The sequence below is a fragment of the Macrobrachium rosenbergii genome, chromosome 16 (assembly GCF_040412425.1).
Source record: "Macrobrachium rosenbergii isolate ZJJX-2024 chromosome 16, ASM4041242v1, whole genome shotgun sequence".
Classification (NCBI taxonomy): domain Eukaryota; kingdom Metazoa; phylum Arthropoda; class Malacostraca; order Decapoda; family Palaemonidae; genus Macrobrachium; species Macrobrachium rosenbergii.
Window position 1 is genome coordinate 64,168,049 of NC_089756.1, and position 21,083 is coordinate 64,189,131.

General features: G+C 36.8%; 1 protein-coding gene across 3 annotated transcripts in view; it reads left to right on the forward strand.

Moving 5' to 3' along the window:
• Positions 1–21,083, forward strand: part of LOC136847480 (transmembrane protein 8B-like) — a 910,690-nt gene that overhangs the window by 859,495 nt on the left and 30,112 nt on the right. For all 3 annotated transcript variants that reach the window (XM_067119223.1, XM_067119225.1, XM_067119224.1), the window contains one exon: positions 1,327–1,473. In XM_067119223.1, the coding sequence (XP_066975324.1) occupies positions 1,327–1,473 (147 nt within the window). The remainder of the gene's footprint in view (positions 1–1,326; positions 1,474–21,083) is intronic.

Genomic DNA, 21,083 nt, shown 5'->3' on the forward strand with positions numbered 1-21,083 from the left:
TAATATTTATTCCTACATCAAAACTACTTTTGCATTGTATCTTAATATTGTTTATAAAAAATATATCCACCTCAAAGCATTTTAAACAAAACATGCTTATGTTTATGAAAAATACATCCACCTCAAAGCACTTTAAACAAATATGCTTAGACACACATGAAAGGTCATTTTAATGTAGTTTATGGAGATGGATCCAGATTTTGGGATGTGAGTAAGGTTTTCTTCAGTACCATGGAACAAGTTAACCATTAACTATTATACAACAATGTTTTTAATTTTATGACAGACTTCTCAGCACTGTAAACTGCAACATAAATAAAAAAAAATGTACGCTATCAACAAAGAAATTCATAATTTCTAAAGACTTACAGCTCCACAAAGCTGTTATGCTAAAAATGCTCCTGTTCTACATCTTAAGCTTTCATTTCACAAGCTATATTAAGCAAATGCTAATGCTAAAATTGTTGGATTCCTGCTTCCATAGGTATCAAAGAAAATGAGGTTGCTATTAGAGCAAGTGAAGCTGGATTATGCATTACCAGATCAGACACATTCATTCCTGCGGACAGCTGCGTAATACCACTAAACCCAATGTCATGAGCAAATGGCAGGCTTCCTGGAACTAAGAAGTAATAAGTTAAAAAACTTTAAACCCACCTAGGACTATGGTACTGACCATTTCAGAAAGAATGCAGTGCTGAAGTGAACTTGTCTTCCTCTTTTAACTGGCCCATAGATATTTGATAAATAGCCCACGTGACCCAATCTCTATGGCATGAAACACAAGTCAGCACCAACAGATAATGTTAATTGGAAAAGTTCAACCAGCTATGAAAGTTAAGTTTTGGAACGAAATTGACAGAAAAATTTTTTGTTAGAATCTTCACCATCTTTTATCCAATCAGTAAATATAATATCAATTTTCAAGAGCTTACCAGCAGCTTTAAAATTTTTTATATATTTGTATTAACGCATAAAAAATTTATGAAAGCATTTCATGTTTGTGGATATAAGCCATTGTTTCTTGAGGAGTTTTGTTTTTACCCTTGGACTTGCCATATCATTCCTGTATTTTTCAGAAAGTTCATTTAGTTAAAGGGATTAAAGTGACTAAATTAGTGTGTGAATGTTGTGATATCCATGTCAATGCAGTGTATATTGTTAACTCACTGCTATAGTTAGCATTTAAGGATAAGGTACTGTGTTAGATTTGGCAGTGGTCTGTTGAGTGAAGTTGAAAAACAAAGGCATGTTGTGAATTTTGAAACATTAAAGTGTGAATAGAAAGCATCAAGCCTTTCTTAATTTTTCGTTTTGTATTTTCAGGCTTGTCACATTGTTTACTGTCGTTGGAGGAAAGGCACCTGGCCATCTATCTCGCGTAGACAACTGCTGCACCGCAGCACTGGTATAATTTTAGCACTTTCGGGCCTTATTATGTTTGCCCTTGTACAGACCAAAGATAATTACAAAGTAAGTGTGAATATGTCAGAAACTTAATTCTGTATATTTTTTTATTTAAGTAACAGTGGATACAATTCTGTAGGTCAGTCTTTGGTAACCCCAACATAAATCCCCTGAAAAATATGCCAAACTCAGTATATTTGTAAAAAAAAAAATACATAACCTTTGCCCTACTGGAGCCTAATGCTTATGTGTTATAATTGGACTGTAAGCTATAGATTTACCTTGGTAGACAGAAAAAGTTAAGTACAATTGCTGAAACTTACATTGGGAAGTTCCCAGATCAAAACTTACATTGGGAAGTTCCCAGATTATTTTTCGTTAGCAAATAAATCAAAAGTGTAGGTTTCCTTTAACTCCACAAAACTTGTGTACTATACTTATAAACATGATATACAGTACTGGGATTCTATTTTGAAATAAGAAGGAATAAGTATTACCATAACCAGTGAGCAGAAGTTGTCTAAGGGAGGTGGAAAATGTTTAGTTGTTGAGTTAATAAGGGCCTCTTTCTGCAAGTAATGAATTTCCCAACGTGAGTTGTCAGCTTAGGACTATGTTCTAAAGGTTTTTTTGTATCAGTTTCTGGAATGCTGTAATTCCTTAAAAGTAATAGTATGATTAACAGAAGAGTCTCTGGCCCCAAAAGAGATGAGGTTCACCCCAACAGAGGTACATTTAAAAAATACTTTTTATCACATATTTTTTTTTTTTTTTTTAGAAAATCCATCATTCATAGCCTGAGACTGCAGAAGTCTATATGATTGATGGGTTTGACACAATTTAAACAATTTTGTTCAACCCATGAATCCTGGGTATAATAATTTAAAGTTTTTATAATATACAATGATATCTTTATAACTCAATTTCCACTTCTCAGAACAAACCTTTCAATCGTAAGTTGCCATACTTCTGTGCAGTGAAATGCCAATCACACCAAACGATACTGTTGCAAGTTGAAAGCACCTACTGAGCATGCACAAATCATTACATGACCCCTTGTTTCACTCCTCATTATTTGATACTGCTTCAGGCTCCTCAAATAATGCACTGCTATTCATCCCAGGAATGCTGTTCAGGCTTTATTTCTACTGTGTCATTAGTTTCTTTTATTAATTTCAGTCCACATTTCTGTTGTGGCATAAGTTTTTTTTTTTTTTGTGCTTCCCTTATTTACTTTATTCTCATTTGTGTCAAAACTTTTTGTTGACTTTTGTGGTTAATGTAATTTTTTTTATAGTGTAGCCACTTCTCATCCTCAAAAGAAATACCCTTATGTCCCACTGTCTCTCCTTGAGACAGACCAACTAATATCAAGAATTCTCACACAGCCAGTGTTAGGCTCGAATAGAGCGATTGTTGGTACAGTCATTGAATATACAGTCTAGCCCTGGTATTCGCGGGGGTTAGGGACTACAACCACCCGCAATAAGTGAAAATCCGCGATAGGTTGGTACTATATCCCCCCTAAAAACACGCATAACTGCCTATTTTAGTAGTTCAAACACCAAATATTCCTTAAACTAAAACACTTACAACTGCCTATTTTAATAGTTCACTGTTTATTTTAATAGTTCAAACACCAAATATACCTAAAACTATCCTTCTAAAACACTTTATTATCATTCCAGAGTCATCTTACAACATTACCCGTAAAAATACATGGCTTACAGCTACATGTGAAAACTAATCAAGTTACCCCTATATTCAGGCACAGCCATTTTCTCTCATACAGTTTTAGTTTTGGTTTCATATTTTTATGTTTATGATACAGTAATTTACATTTCATTGAGAGAGAGAGAGAGATTTAGAGAGATTTCAGAGAGAGAGAGAGAGCAAAAATACAACTCATATACTGGTGACAGTATGTACACAAGGCATCAGAGGTACAAGCTGCTGTGTGATTGGCTACTTCCAACCCTTCCAGCCAATAGCATGTCATGCTACAAGCTAATCAGCATTGATAAAAGCTGGTACTTTGTTGTGTGATTGGCTGCTTCCAACCCTTCTAGCCAATAGCGTGTCATCATATGGAGAGAGAGAGCTGATATTATGTTTACTTTGGTAAAAACAATTAAAAATGCCAGGACAATTGTTTTTTATACATATGATAATGATAGATCAGTATAGTAATACAGCATAAATGGATTCTGTAAGTGAAATAACATTTTATTGATATTTTGCTGTGTTTTTCATTAAAGGATATGCATACTGAAAGGGAAAGAGAGAGAGAGAGAGAGAGAGAGAGAGGGAGAGGTTGAACTGAGGTATGTTTACTTTGGTAAACTGTTTTGTGATTTTGAGGGATTTTACTTAACATTTTATTGATATTTTGCTGTGTTTATATTAATATTAATATTTCAAAATTGGTAAATCGTTTTTTATCATAAAAAATGTATTTAGTCATGGAAATAAAATGAAAATACAGTAATTAGTGAATATTGATCTATGCAAAAATCTGCAAATTAGTGAAATTTCTGCAATATATTTGAAGATATGTTCCACAGAAAAACCCATGACTAACTGAACCCACGAATGCTGAACCATGATCTAGCAAGGGTCCACTGTAGTAAACACCCCGTATTCACAGGGGATGCATTCCAGACCCACGCATAAATAGTTAAATTCCGCGAACACTTGCTACTCCCCCTCTAAAAATGCTTATAACTGTTTGTCTTGAAAGTTCAAATACAAATTTATACTTAAAGTATCAAACTACATCAAATATACCTTAAATTATTATCTTATTACTGTATTAAGCTTTGAAATTATATTATTAATATATAATTTCAAAGTCATCTTAAACATTGGTACCCTTAAAAATGTATACATACCTATTTCAAAGCCGTCCAGCCAAAGCAGAGAGAGAGTTACCACTTCGACTTACATTCAGCAAGGCTGGTTGGGGCAAAAGAAGGAAAGAAAGAAAGAGAGAGAGAGAGAGAATTTATTTCTTCAATCTCTCTGACAACAACAAAATTTGTTTGTTTTTTGTCCTTCAGAGATGTAATACCTTTACTACACATTTTTAGAGCACTATGAACACACACACACACACACACAAACAGCATCTTTCTCTGAGAGAGAGAGAGAGGAGAATAACTCCTTACATATCAAAAGATTGAAATACTTGAGCTTCTGAGGGCAACACTCTTTCCCCTCTGGCCAATATGCCAAACTGTCAAGTAAATTGACATTTACCCTCCCCTGTCTTTTCTCAAGCCGCGGATAAAAAAAAGACTGGGAACCACTGTTTGTTTTAAATGTTAAAAAATTTACTACACAAATGCATGGAAAATATTATTATTAATATTATTATTAATATTATTATTATTATTATTATTATTATTATTATTATTATTATTATTATTATTCAATCTTATTAATCTTATTAAATCATTACTTATTAGGTAAATCATTTATTTATCATACAAAAGAAACATACGTACATATTACTTGTCGAAAAAATTCTCCCGTCTAAATAAGAAAGAGAGAGAGAGAGAGAGAGAATTTAATGTTATTTAATCTTAGTAAACTTAACCCAATAACTATTTTCTATGAGAAGCAGCTTTGGTGCCCCCAGCTGTCAGCTAAGAGTGCGGCCAGCAAAAATTTACGCTACCCAGACGGTCAGCAAAAGTAAAAAACACAACATGGCAACTACTCTCCCAGCCATGCTATCTTTTGAGGGCTGGGGGCTACGTTTGCTTTTTTTTCTTTATCAGTTTCTGTATCTTATTCCATATATTTTAACCCATATAAGACTATTAATCTATTTACGGCCATTTCCCCTTCACCACTGTCAAGTGTTTATACGTCTGCTCTTTCCAGCCATGATAATGACAGCGATTTTTCCCTTCGTTATAGGATTATCAGTGTGGCGACATTTGGAAAATAACATTCTCTTAGGACCGACACACGTGCATTGTTTCATGTGTAGAATTTATTTGTTGTATATGAAACTCTTTCTTTTTGATGTTCTAGAATTTTTTATAAATAACAGGTTACAACAATTAGTCATTTGAATTATAGTTGTTACTAATCATCAGATTTTTATTTGACAGGCCATATAATGGTATATATTCGAGCTGTTTCCAAAAGATCTTGCATTTAGTAGTCTGAATAATCCAATCTTTGGGCTAAACCTAGGTTCCTATTACACATTCTGTTCCTCGCTGGGTGAGCGGGTTCCGTTCTCAGCTCCCACACTGTTGGTTGCAAGTTCGAATCTCCGACCGGCCAGTGAAGAACAAGAGGAATTTGTTTCTGGTGATAGAAATTCATTTCTCGCTATAATGTGGTTCGGATTCCACAATAAGCTGTAGGTCCCGATGCTAGGTAACCAATTGGTTCTTAGCCACGTAAAAATAAATCTAATCCTTCGGGCCAGCCCTAGGAGAGCTGTTAATCAGCTCAGTGGTCAGGTTAAACTAAGATATACTTTTTTTTTTGCATCATCCATGATGCATGTCTGTTTTTAAATAAAAAATATTAAATAAAGGTAAACTGTATGGAATTTCTAAGTCATATACATATATATATATATATATATATAAGTATATATATATGAATGTCTTTTCCTGTAATACCACAGTGTAATATGAATATAAAAAGGCCCATAAAACACTATTTAAACGTTGCAACCATATATTTCGGGCACTTGCTTCTGTGCCCCTGTTCACTGGTAGAATATGGACAGATGAAATGTTACAAGGGTATATATACAAAGCATATATAGGTGTGGCATTAAGTCTTCGATGATATGCATGTGACCGTTTCCTAAGAAGGAGGAGAATAACCAATTCCCTAGAGGTTTTTGGCCTCATTAACTCCCGTTTGGCGACGATTCTGGAGGTCGTATTCTTTCGGCCACCTTCTTCAGAAGCGGTATGAGGATTAAAGCGTCGATGTCGTCCGATTTCCAATGTCCTCCTGACAAGTTCATGTTGTTGGTTTGATTGATGATAGCAGATTCCAGCATCTTTCTTTTGTACGCACAACTACTTTTGAAAACCAGCTCTGCCCCCCTCCAGCTTATGGAATGGCCAGTATCTCTGATATGTAGGAAAATCCCCGAACTCTCCGAAGCATATCTTACCGACCTTTTGTGCTCTCTTATTCTTTGCGAGAGTGATCTACCTGTCTCACCTACGTAAATCTCACTACAGTTGCCGCATGGTATCTTGTAAACTCCGGCTTCTTCCCCTTTGTTATTTAAGTATACGTTAATGAGCGAGCTCCCGATAGATTTGGGATAATGGATGTTTGGTCGTATGGTAGCTTTATTTTGTTGTTAAAATCTATTTGTCTGTTGTGAGTGGGACCTTTGCAGTATATTTTATTCGCTTTGTAGATAGCCTTCTCGATAATGTGGGGTGGGTAGAGCAGTTGTGTTAGGTGTTGGCGGATTGTGTTGAATTCTTTGTCTAGGTACCCATTTGAACATATTCTAAGCCCCCTGAGGAATAAGTTGCACCCTACCATGATCTTTACGGAGACATCGTGGTAGCTTAAGAAATGAATATAGGAGACAGCGAAAGTGGGTTTCCTATATACTGTGAAGGCATATCTGTTCTGTTCTCTTATGATCAGTACATCTAGGAACGGCAATTTTCCTTCCTTTTCCCGTTCCGTTTTGAATTTTATGGTCGGAACTAGCGAATTTAGTCTATTAAAAAATTCATTAAAGTCTCCCCAGCTATTGTCCCAGAAAGTAAAAATATCATCCACGTATATAAGCCAGATCATATTATGGGTTTGGTAGACGACAAACGCACTACACGGTCAACATGGCAGAGGTGGGTGGATATCGTCTCCAAACGCAAAACACCTGAGTTCGACGGGTGAGTTGATGGGATATGATATTCACTTATACCTCTCTTGTGGCCGACTGCATTAGTGCGTCCTGTAGTCCTGATTCCTCGTCCGTCGCTGGTTCGACCCCACGGGACGGTGGACTTATTATCAACTAAAAAATTCCCCTTCGGTAACATATATGAAAATATATTATTTCCGAGGTAGAGCGAATTGGATATTAAAGGACGTTTGTAGCTTTCTGATTGTATATGAATCACGGTGATGTGATAAATAGTCATAATATGGCTACGTGCGACAAACGCACTACACGGTCAACATGGCAGAGGTGGGTGGATATCGTCTCCAAACGCAAAACACCTGAGTTCGACGGATGAGTTGATGGGAGATGATATTCACTTATACCTCTCTTGTGGCCGACTGCGTTAGTGCGTCCCTGTAGCCCTGATTCCTCGTCCGTCGCTGGTTCGACCCCACGGGACGGTGGACTTATTATCAACTAAAAATTCCCCTTGGTAACATATATGAAAATATATTATTTCCGAGGTAGAGCGAATTGGATATTAAAGGACGTTTGTAGCTTTCTGATTGTATATGAATCACTGTGATGTGATAAATAGTCATATATATATATATATATATATATATATATATATATATATATATATATATATATATATATATATATATATATATATATATATATATATATATATATAAGCGTTAAGTTACAAACGTCCTTAATATCCAATTCACTCTACCTCGGGAATTTTTTAGTACCACGCGTCACTGTAGTCCTGAGTTCTTGTCTTTCGTGGTTCGAGCCCACGAGACAACGAACTTATTATGAACTAAAAAATTCCCGTTCGGGTAACATATATGAAAATATATTATTTCCGAGGTAGAGTGAATTGGATATTAAAGGACGTTTGTAGCTTAATGCTTGTATATGAATCACGGTGATGTGATAAAAATTCATTCATATATATATATATATATATATATATATATATATATATATATATATATATATATATATATGTATATATATATATATATATATATATATATATATATATATATATACTGTATTACTTCTTTTTCGTTTTTAACGTGCATTTTTTCCCATTATTATATGGGGTAAGCACGATGCCTTCTTTTGAAGGACTTGGACACACACACACACACACACACATATATATATATATATATATATATATATATATATATATATATATATATATATATATATATATATACTGTATTATAAATATATATATTCATATATATACATATATGTACATTAATATATATATATATATATATATATATATATATACATAAATATACATATATGTATATATATATATATATATGTGTATATATATATATATTTATGTATATGTATATACAGTATATACACACATATAATATATATATACATAAATATACATATATATTATATATATATATATATATATATATATATATATGTATATATGAATATATATACACATATATATATACTCATATATTGTTAGAGGCAGAAGGAAACCAGTGGGACACTCCAGTGCTTTATTACACGTCCAATCAGTACAGAGGTGTGACTGCAAGTAAGGTGCAGGCGCGTGGGAAACATTGGCGCCAATTCCGCTCTCCTCCTGACAACATACATCACACACAATCAACCATCCTACATCCCCCCCTAAGATTATGGCATGGCATAATATTAAATAAAAATAATAATAAACAGTATATAAACAAAGAAAACTGTAAAAGGCAAAAGTAATGGTTAACACTGAGTGTCACAACATACAAGGACATGCATGGCAACAATATATAGTACATGCATAAAATAAGTTTGCACAACAGAATTTCTATCCAATTCGGCTTACCTAAAAACAAAAGATAAAATGAGCATGAGGGACAACAAAATGTAACTGTACAAGGTGACGCAAGCACAAGCATGGGTCAGTGCTCAATATCACCCATGACATACTCGCCCATCCATGAGGGTTGCACTGTGCGCCTTTTTGGACGAGGTGGAGTGGGTTCCAGGCGTGGGGGAATGACTGAGGACGTTGGGGCCTGCTGTTTTAACACTTTCAGGTGCTTCCTGTTTCTAAGTGACACCCGACCGCTTCCATCCAGCCTAATGAGATACTGTCGGTGGCCCTTAGACTCCACTACCAACCCAGATCAGTCCCAGGTTTTGGTTACAGGATCCTGCACTCTTACCCTGCAGCCTACAACCAAGGGTAGAAGCTCCCTGGTACCAGTAGGTGGTGGGGTCTCCTCTTGGGGCTCTGCCATTCGTAGCTCCCTCCACTGAATTATCTCATCCCAGTGTCTCTCCACCTTGTAATGCTGTCTGGGTGTTGGCACTCCATCTCTGAGCTGCCTGCCGATAGCGAGCTGTGCTGGGGACTTGTCAAACCCCTTAGGGGGTGTATTGAGGTACTGAAAAATTGCCAGGGATGCCTTGTTGCAATCGAGGCTGCCTCCTTTGCCTATGTTAGACCTGATGATCCTCTTGGCAGTCTTGACTGCTGCTTTGGCCCTTCCGTTAGACTGGGGGTAATGGGCTGATGACAGGCGTACCGTAACCCCCCATTTTCTGAAGAATGATGTGGTCTCTTCACTAATGAGGTTTGTGCCCCCATCTGTTGAGATTAGCTGTGGTGCTCCCCATCTTGTGAAGTATGTCCTCAAAACTGATATAATTCTTAATGACGTGCCATGTGGGAAGTGTGCCACTTCCAGCCACCCGGTGAGCCTGTCTGCATAGGCCATGTACATATGTGTGATTCCCCTTGCAGCAAAATGGGACATCAGCCGAGGCACAAGCACAGTACTGCTGCAGGATGACAAACCCGATCCCATCCCTGCTCCATCCTGTTAGGGCCGCTGTAGGTCGGGATTTGTCATAGTATACCAGCCCATCCTTGGCCAGCTTGCATATGGCCTCCTGTGCTTGGCGGAATCTCTCTTGTATTTTGCTATCCCAGTACACATTCTTGCTTGTAGACTTCTTCAGGAGGTCTCTAAAGGGTTCCATCAGCGGGGCAGTGGCGAAGAAGGGTGCCAACTGCTTGACAAAGCCATACCATGACCTGATGTCAGTGACAGAGGGGTTGTCTGGCATAGGGAGTCTCTGTATGGCAGCTAGACTCTCCTCTGTGGTCCTGTAGGAATCCCATCCCAGCTGGAATCCGACAAAGTTCACTTCTCTTTGGCAGAAACTGAATTTTTCTGGCTTGAGGGTTATGCCCTTTTTGGCACACGTGTCCAAGAAATTATAGGTGTGCCAGAAGGCCTCCTCGACGCTGTTGTCATACAGACGAGTATCGTCCACACATTTGTGTTTTTGGGGGATGTGCTTGATGGCGTCATCAAACCTCTTGGTGTAGGCATCTGAAGCTGAACAGTGTCCCATGGGTGTTCTTCTGTACCGGTAACGCCCCCAGGGTATGATAAAGGTTGTGAGTCTGCGGCTCTCTTCATCTAACTCCACCTGGTGAAAGCCCCAATGCGCATCTGCCACTGTCTTGAAGGAATGTAAAGGCACCCCAGAGATCATGTCAAAAGGAGCACGGGTGTGATGCGTCTCTCTCCTGCAGGAGGCATTAAGGCGTTGAAAGTCCACAGTGCGGCGGGGCTGACCTGACTTCTTTGTAACAATGACCATCCTCGTGCACCATTCTGTTGCTTCACCAGTAGGTACCTCCTCAATGATGCCCTTCTTGATGTCCTGGTCCAACTGCTTCTTCACTTCTGACTCCCAATGCTTCGGCACTGATGCTGGGGTGTGGCATGCATAGGGGGTTGCCTCCGGCAGTAGATGAATATGGTGTGGCTTGCCCTCCATGACTGGGAGGGGCTCCCTCTCTGTATTGAAAGTTGTTGATGAAAAATGGCGCAAGAGCCACTGCTCCAACTTTGGGACGTTCTCCTCCACTGGTGGAAAGGGCATGGATGAGGGCTTAGGCAGGGATGGCCCAATGGGTGTGGGGACCTCATGCTCCAGTGCGAGGCTTGCTGACACTGGTAGGTGGTGGGGAAAGGACTGGGGCACAAGGCCAAGGTCCTTACAAGCAGCCAATGAAAGGAAGAAAGACCTTGCAGACTTGATGAAGTACACTTCTTGGACGGTTGTCCTGGCACCGTACTGAATGCGAAGAGGGGCAGTCCCCATACACTCCAATCAAACATTGGCAACATCACGTAGGCCCCTGCAGTGTTGTGAAAGGGCAGGTCTTTCAATGAGGGTCAACAGCAAGGTGGGGCCTGCAACACACACTTGGGCCCCCGTGTCTACCACAGCCCATACAGGCTTGTGACCCTTAGACCTAGGCCCATGCACTGATGAGGACACTATCACTTGTATAGTAGGCTGGACACTGGGTTGTACCCCGGCAGTGACTGCTCCCAGTGTTACTGACGAAGCAGGGGCATCACTCACCATCTTCTTCTTGCTCCTACAGAACCGTTTCAGGTGGCCAATTTTTTGACAGCCATGACAAACACTATTTCTTGCCGGGCACAAGACCTTCCTTGGCTCATGCTGCACTCCACAGTTCCCACACATAGGAGCATTGATGGAAACTGAGGACCTCTCACCACTCTTCGCCGATTCACACTCAGGGGGGCTGGGGTCTGTCTCCACATCGGCCGCACATGGCTCTTGATGCCATGTGTCATGCTGGGGCATGGAAGCGTCTTTGCAGGCTGCCTCATACGTCGCACACACTGCCCTTAAGGCATCTACGCTACAAATGGAATCACACGACCTATAGAGGTCTCTTTTCAATATCTCATCCCTTAGACCTACCATAAGCCACAATCCATGGCTTTTTGGGAGCACTTTGCAAAATATTCACTAATTGACTCCTCACGTCCTTGCATATACACAAAAAACTCTCCCAATGCACGGCCCAGTTCGAAGCACGCAGAACCATAGCAGCCAAAGCCCCTTCTGGAGACAAATTAGCCCACTGTGCATCACTATACCTGGCATCCAGTGTACGTTGCAACTCTGGGGTGCAGTGAAGCCTAATGTGTTGAACTGCATCCATTGGTTGAAGCTTATATAGCCTAAGCCACTGTGTCATGGACCGTTTCCAAGTCCTGAAGGAGGCTGACGACATTTCCAAAGCACACTTCTCTGTTAGTGGTGGGGCTGGGGGCCTAGAACTGCTCTGTAGACACAAGCCACTCGCCATTGTAGCCAAGCGGTCATTAAGGGCTTGCAACGCATCTCGCCCTTCGGCAACTACATGCTGAAGAGCTGGTGATCTTGGCACCACTCCAACGGGAGTACTGTGGGCACCCCTGGAGGATTGTCGTGCCCTCCTTGTCGTGAAAGACGGTCTCCCTGGTGTAGACATCCTTATCCTTTTACTGCACCCTACTCACTGCGCCATGTTAGAGGCAGAAGGAAACCAGTGGGACACTCCAGTGCTTTATTACACGTCCAATCAGTACAGAGGTGTGACTGCAAGTAAGGTGCAGGCGCGCGGGAAACATTGGCGCCAATTCCGCTCGCCTTTTGACAGCATACATTACACACAATCAACCATCCTACATATATATATATATATATATATGTGTATATATATACACATGTATATGTATGTATATATATATATATATATATATATATATATATATATATATATATATATATATATATATATATAGATAGATAGATAGATAGATAGATAGATAGATAGATAGATAGATAGATAGATAGATTGATAGTAATACCTCAATCTTACACATTTTGAGTTGCACGAATTCACAGCCACCCGACATTTGCAAATCCTTGAGAAACCATGCAGAAGTGTTTGTTTACATTTTTATGTAATTTATAAGTTTTCAAGCTTTTATGTGTAAAATAACATTAGATAATAAAATTAATGATTCTCTCTCTCTTACTGAGATGAGAGAATTTTTATGGTTACACGTGTATTTATTTGTTTTGTATGATAAATAGATGATTTACCTAATAGTAAGTACTAATTTTTAAATAATAATAATAAAAATAATAATAATAATAATAATAATAATAATGTAATTACAAAATTTATACATTTCTATGATAAACTATGTGATATTTTAAACAAACAAATATAATTTCCTGATCTTTTGTGAAACCTTTGAAGAGAGGGGCAAGGCAAAGCTGTCAAATATGTCAATCGTTGCCAACAGCGTGTCAGAGGATCTCTCTCTCTCTCTCTCTCTCTCTCTCTCTCTCTCTCTCTCTCTCTCTCTCTCTCTCTCTCTCTCTCTCTCTCTCTCTCTCTCTCTCTTTTTCCTTTGTAAATCATGAATTTCCATCTTTTGATATCTAACATACAACCTTTATCTCTCTCTCTCTCTCTCTCTCTCTCTCTCTCTCTCTCTCTCTCTCTCTCTCTCTCTCTCTCTCTCTCTCTCATTCGTAGTTAGCGCTCACACATTTTTACAACTTATTATTTCTCTGTATGTCTTTACTTGTACAGCAGATAGATTAAATTGATCTAATTTTACCTGTACTGTCTACCTCTACAAACTGTAAATGCCCTAGTGTGGGAAATATGTTCTAAAACATAGAGACATAAAAAAAAGGAGTTGTATTTGTCCAAATAAAAAACAGTTTGTTCATGAAAAAGCATTTCAGAACAAAGAGAAAGAGACATAGAATAAATAAGTTCTTAAAAACGAGGCTGAGAAGACTTCTAAAAATAGGGAGGAGAGATAAATTTTTTCCAACTTTATTTTCATATCAACCATTTATGTCTTTTATTAAAGGTAATGTATTAAGCTAACTTTTAAATGAAATTACAGTAACTTTAATTTCATTTAAAAGTTAGTTTAATACTTTGGGAGCATGATTAGGGTCATATTTAGTGATTAAGCTCTAGAAATAAGCATTTATTAGCATTTTTAGAGACCGTGCCAAACTTAAGTGAAAATTCCCCTTGCGTGAGGGGGGTTCTGGAACCCAACCTCAGGTGAGTTTGGGGTATGACTATGTATATACGAGTATATGAGGTGCCCAGCGGAACAAGGGCGCCAGCGCTGTTTTTTCCAATATGAGAAAAATGCATTTAAAGTTTTCAAGCATCAATATCTTTGAAACCAACCATACGATTTTAATCTAGTTTTCGTCATTTTAAAGGAAATTTATCTTTGTACCATATATCCCAAAATTATGCCATTATTATATGTTATGCTTAAGCTATAGTATAAAATTTAAGGTAAAGTAGCGTGCACCAGCTTACTATTTTACTTGATAATAACGATTTTGCGGTTGATTTTACTTTCTTTGGCCCTTCCTTAATTATTTACATTATAACACTTAAAAATAAAAGTCATGGTAAACACACACACACACAAAATAAATAAATAAAAAATAAGAAAGCTCAATACAAAAAAAAGTTAAATAGCAATAAAAAATATTGATTGTAATTCCTGAAATTTAATCAATAATATGATTTTAAATTTTTTAGATGAATGATAAATAAAAAATAAAATTCCTTGAAATTATTGAAAATAATACCATAAACATTAGCACACGTGAAATTCATGTCCAGGGCATCAATGTTAGCATCTCTGACCAGGACCTCTTCTTCTTCTTCAGGCGTATCATTAAGCCTTCCGCCTTCTTGAGTGTCAAAGTCCCTGAAGTACTGGGTACTCTCAAGTGGGGCATCGCAAAGTACCAGATCCTAGAAAAAAATTAAATATAAGTAAATAGCAATGAAAAAAGTGGATTGTAATCCTATTTTAAAACCATTAATCAGTGCATAAATCTGATTTTATTGTATTTTTACACAAGATGATGATAAACAAATATAAGAAAAATAATGGAAAAAAAATGTCAAAAACTTTAACATGCAAAAATACTGTGCAGGAAATACTGCAGTATAAAAAAAACATGCCTGCTACAAAGTGTAAGAGAGAGAGAGAGAGAGCATTTCATTACTCACCAACTTTGTGGGCTAGTTTCCGCTTTAAAAGCTATGAAGAGTGTTTAACACTCATTAGTAATCTAAGAGAGTGTCCAGGGCATCAACGTCAGCATCTCTGACCAGGACCTCTTCTTCTTCAGGGGTATCATGAAGCCTTTCTCCTTCTTGATTGTCAATAATGTCCCTGAAGTACTGGGCATTCTCAAGTGGGGGCAACATAAAGTACCAGATCCTAGAAAAAATAAAATATAAGTCAATAACAATAAAAGAAGTTGATTGTATTCTTATTTTAAAACCATTAATCAGTACATAAATGTGATTTTATTATTATTTATAAAAAAAAATATAAAAATAAAAACATAAACAAGCATTGACTCACCTTGATATCTTGTAACTTCTCTTTTGATAGAGGTATGGGGGAGGTGTACCTAGGAGGCAGAGTTACCTCAGACAAGTTAAAGGCCTTGTGTGAGTACTTCCCTCTGCCTTTCATGAGCTGGACTTGATGGTTGTCAGAAGTGTCTGCTATATCATAGCTATTTTTGATGGCATACCCTTCCCCATACCTGAAGTCATGCACAGTGACCCTGGCATCTTGCACGGTGGTAGTTTTAGATGTGCGTTTTGTGATGGATGACTTACATCTAAAACTACCACCTTGCAGTAGTTGAGGAAGTCATTTTGTGTCATTTTGACAACTGGAAATCCTTTCTTGATAGCATTCCTAATGAGTTCCATGTATTCATATTTGCTGCTTATCGTGGATTCCCTCCTGTATTACCAAAATGACGATCACAAGGCATTTAAGAGTGCCCAGTGTAATGGACACTTCTCCACTACACTATAAATACGTTAAATTCCTAATTAATGTATTCACAGACAAGACACGAAGTCCACAATGGGTGGAATCGTACCACTAATTAAAGTGTGTGCAAGACCAATTCAAGGGGCAAAATAAACACTGCTAAAAATTATTAAATCTAATACATAGGTTGCAGACAGATGTAACACCTGAACCTCAAAATTACAAAAATTAAATGAAAACCAAACACCCTTAACTAATAATCACACTTACACAATTAAAGATAGACCACAACACACTTATACCAAAAAAGGGAGGGGGTCCAGAAAGGAGGAGAAAAATCAAAAGCCAGAATACCCTACCAAGATACACACTAAATTTAATATACTAATAATTCCTCTGTGGTTCATTAATTCCTCCCAAATGTTAGAGGAGAATCTCCTGGTGGTGGGGTATCACAGGGTCCACTCGGGCAGATGTGGGTAGAAGACAAATAATGGGTCCACCAAATATGTCAACAGTGGACTAGAGGCCGTGGTCACACAATAATCAGCAATAAGTAAATAATTTACCATGGTCAAGAGAGGTCCCACCGACAGTAATACTGGATCAGTGGTGCTGAATAATAACGGGCAGATAAATCCTTGCAACTGCAGGGCGAGGTGGATCCAAAAATAATTATGCTGCCACAACCAACATGCAGGTAACAATAAAAAATCAGCAGCAAAATAGGTCAGTTCAGCACTCCTGATGAAGATCCAGAAACAGACTGCCTGACTCTCCAACAGGAGCTTCCACCAAGCCCTCTGCCACACGGGGAGAGTGAGAGGGGGCCATACACACACCCACAGACCATGTAAAGAAAAATAGTTGTTACATAATATGCTTAACAAGCGAACCACCGGTGAGGAGGAAAAACAAGCTAATTCTGAGTACCTGAATACATTTTGACAAATTTAAAATATAAACAATTTAAGTAATTATCTAAATTAAACAAATAGCAGCATACTGGCACCAGACACCAAGAAGTAATGTTCAATTCTGGCAAACCTCTTACTGTCCATTACCTTAGACACCTGAGGATCACGTTCTTATTCTTATTTTGTCCAGCACAGTTATCAGAAAAAAGAAAAACCTTTGCCTGATTGTCATCATGATTAGCCTCAATGTAATGGTTAACACAACTCATTATCTCACATGATCCTCGACGTGCTGTAACCTCATCCCACATGTACATGGTCAGTTTCTGAGTTTTCACGTTAAAAACACAAAAGTTGTATGTCCACAGTTTTTTTTATAAAAAGCAACACTAGTATTCAGCTTGGGTGTCGGCAATGTTTGTTGCAGATCGAAACATAATGCCATAAAATCATCACTGTCTGAAGTGCTAAAGCTATCAAGTGCAGCTCTAGCTTGTGTTGCAAGCACTTTATGTGCATCCAACTCACGTTGCATTTCATCTAGTTGAGCCTGTTCACAACCCATTTGTTTATATTTTGAAATATTTGCTGACAATAAATCACAGGTGTTGCATGTATCAACAACTGGAGGCATGAAACCAATATTAAATTCAGTCCTAAACACATTACTATAATAATTAATTAAGAGACAGTATCCACATTTGGTTGCTCATCTGCAATAAGCTTCACTTACATATCATACAACTTCACAACACTAAGATTCGGTTCCATGTACACACGGTTACAAGATTTTGCACGAGAATAATGGGATATCGTGGTTGGCAGCTTCTTAATGTGTTCACGCACAAGGTCTGCTTTTTCTCCACAAAATTTTGATACCCTTGCGTTTGTTCCCCGCTTGTCAGCCACTGTTGTTTTCCCCACTGTCATTTTCTTTAAAACAACATGTACCCTCTTATCCCCTATTCCAAAAATAGACATTAAGCTTTTTTGCACACATTGTAATGCTTATCTCCATACATCACACAATACAAAATTGTTTGTGTACGCGAACTTTCCACTGCGGGTTTCCTTCGACATTTTATTGGCACTGAAACCATTTATTTCTGCAAATATGATGTCTAGGCATTGTAGTTTCCCGTGTCCCAATAATCTCTAAACAATGCCAATATCACAGGCATAGTAACTTTCTGAAAACACCTGTCAGCACAAGCAGGTCCAATTTTACGGGGTTCTACTTCTTTAAGAGTCTTTTGGCTAGTATAAACCAAGTGAAGAACCAGGCTCATCAATATCTTCACTTGTATCGCTATTGATAACTTCACCTTCAGTAATATCGATCTTTTGGTGATCGCTGTTATTAACATTATCAGCCATGGTAAATAAACCATTTAATTGCTACGAAAGTACTCGTAAGAAGTGAAAAAATATCAGAGCATCTGATAACAGAAGAGCATGTGATAACAGAAAGGATGGGACGGCATCTCTTTGTTCCGTCATATAAGATAGAGCAACGTCAAGCCAATAGAAACGTGAACCCAGTCTGTACGCGTTTTCATTGGACGCTGAGACCAAGCAGGAGGGAGATGGAGAGAGACAGCAATGCTCACTCCCCCATACCTCCTGCTCTCACCACCCCAGGTTTAAAGGGACAGTGGAGAAGCGCCCTTGTGCAAGTGAGTCTGTTGGCAGAAATTTCTACATCCGGTAAGGGTGAATAAGTACTTGTGTTCAGTGGCATATTAATATTTCAAGCCTAAGGTCACATACGATGTATATATATATATATATATATATATATATATATATATATATATATATATATATATATATATATATATATATATATATATATACAGTAATACTTCGATCTTACACGATTCAAGTTGCGCGAATTCACACACACACAAACTTTTCACTGGAACCTAACTAATGGGCATATGCGATTTTTTCACAGACACACGAAATTCTCGAGAAACCCTGCAGAAGTGGGTGTTTAATTTTTGAAGTAACTTACAAGTTTTCATACTTTTGTTTAAATCTGTATGAAAAATGCATTTAATTCTTTTATGTGTAAAATCTGTATGAAAAATGCATTTCATGCTTTTATGTGTAAAATCTGTATGAAAAATGCATTTCATTCTTTTATGTGTAAAATCTGGATGAAAAATGTATTTCATGGTTTAATGTGTAAAATCTCTATGAAAATGCATTTCATGCTTTCATGTGTAAAATCTGTATCGAAAATGTATTATTTTTATTTTTGTACATGCATAAATATGATGCAAAGGTAATTTCAGCACATTCACTTAGTGTACTTTTACAAGATGTGATACCCATTTGCAAAGTTACTGCACTTTTCAAAGATGATACCCCCGCAGAAAATGCTTGTTTAATGTTTGAAGTACATATATAAGTTTTCATGCTTTTAACTGTAAAATCGATATGGAAAATTTATATTTATATTTCTGTACATAAATATCATACAAGTATTATGTCCATTTGCAAGTCTTTGTCACAAGGACTTTACATGACCTTGAGATGAGGTTGTTCAGTCGCGCTCATTTGATAAAATGAATTCTTTAATGTAATATCGAGATGTAACTAAGAGTTGTATAAGTGTCATTATTTGAAAATTACTCTGTTCACCTCGGAAAAAAGTGCTGGTGCAATCTGTATGTGCATGTAATTACAGCACGTTCAGTTGGTGTACTTTTACAAGATGTGATACCCTTAGTTACTGCATTTTTCAAAGATGATACCACTGTAGAAAGTGTTTAATTTTTAAGTTTTCGTGTTTTTAGGTGTAAAATCAGAATGGAAAATTTGTATTTATATATTTGCGCATAAATACGATACAAAAGCAGTACAGTTACTTTATTACAGTATCTCTCTCTCTCTCTCTCTCTCTCTCTCTCTCTCTCTCTCTCTCTCTCTCTCTCTCTCTCTCTCTCTCTCTCTCGTAGTTAGCGCTCAAACATACTTTTACAACTTATTATTTCTCTGTACGCCATTACCTGTACAGTATATAATTTTAAATTGATTGAATTTTACCTGTACTGTACTACCTTCTACGAACATTATGTACATGTTTTCGATATTTTATGGAATTGTACTTTTGTTGACTGACACATGACGTTTTGCCTAGTGACGCAAAGAAAACGGCTTTTACTCTAAGTGACAAAGAAAACGGCATCCCATGAATTAGGGGTAACATTAGTATACGTACTCACCTACTGTGAATGCGCGATTTTGAAACTGTGCAGTACTCAATTTTTATGTCAATCATTTACTGTATTCCTTTTTTAAGGGTAATAAGCTGAATTTTTAATAAAATTACACTAACTTTAGTTCATTTAAAAGTTAGCTTAATACTTTGGGAGCATGATTAGGGTCATATTTAGTACTTAAACTCTGGAAATAAACATTTATTAGCATTTTTAAAGACCATGCCAAACTTACGCAAAACTTCACCTTGCACGAGGGGCTCTGGAACCTAACCTTGCGTAATTTCGAGGTATGACTATATACATACATTATATATATATATATATATATATATATATATATATATATATATATATATATATATGTATATATATATATATATATATATATATATATATATATATACTGTATATAATATATATATATATATATAAATATATATATATATATATATATATATATATATATATATATATATATATATACATATATATATATATATATATATATATATATATATATATATATATATATATATATATATATATATATATATACTATATATAATATATATATATATATATATATATATATATATATATATATATATATATATACTGTATATAATATATATATATATATATATATATATATATATATATATATATATATATATATATATATATATATATATATATATATATATATATTTATTTACTATATAGGCAGTTCCCAGTTATCAGTGGGTTCCATTCCTGAAAGCATAACAATAACCGAAAACCGCTGATAATAAAAAATCACCGATAATATTGCTGATCCCCGGTTATTGGTGCTTCCGATAAGTGGGGATCAGTGCCGATAACTGGGGACTGGCACTGATAACTGAAGATCGGCGCATAT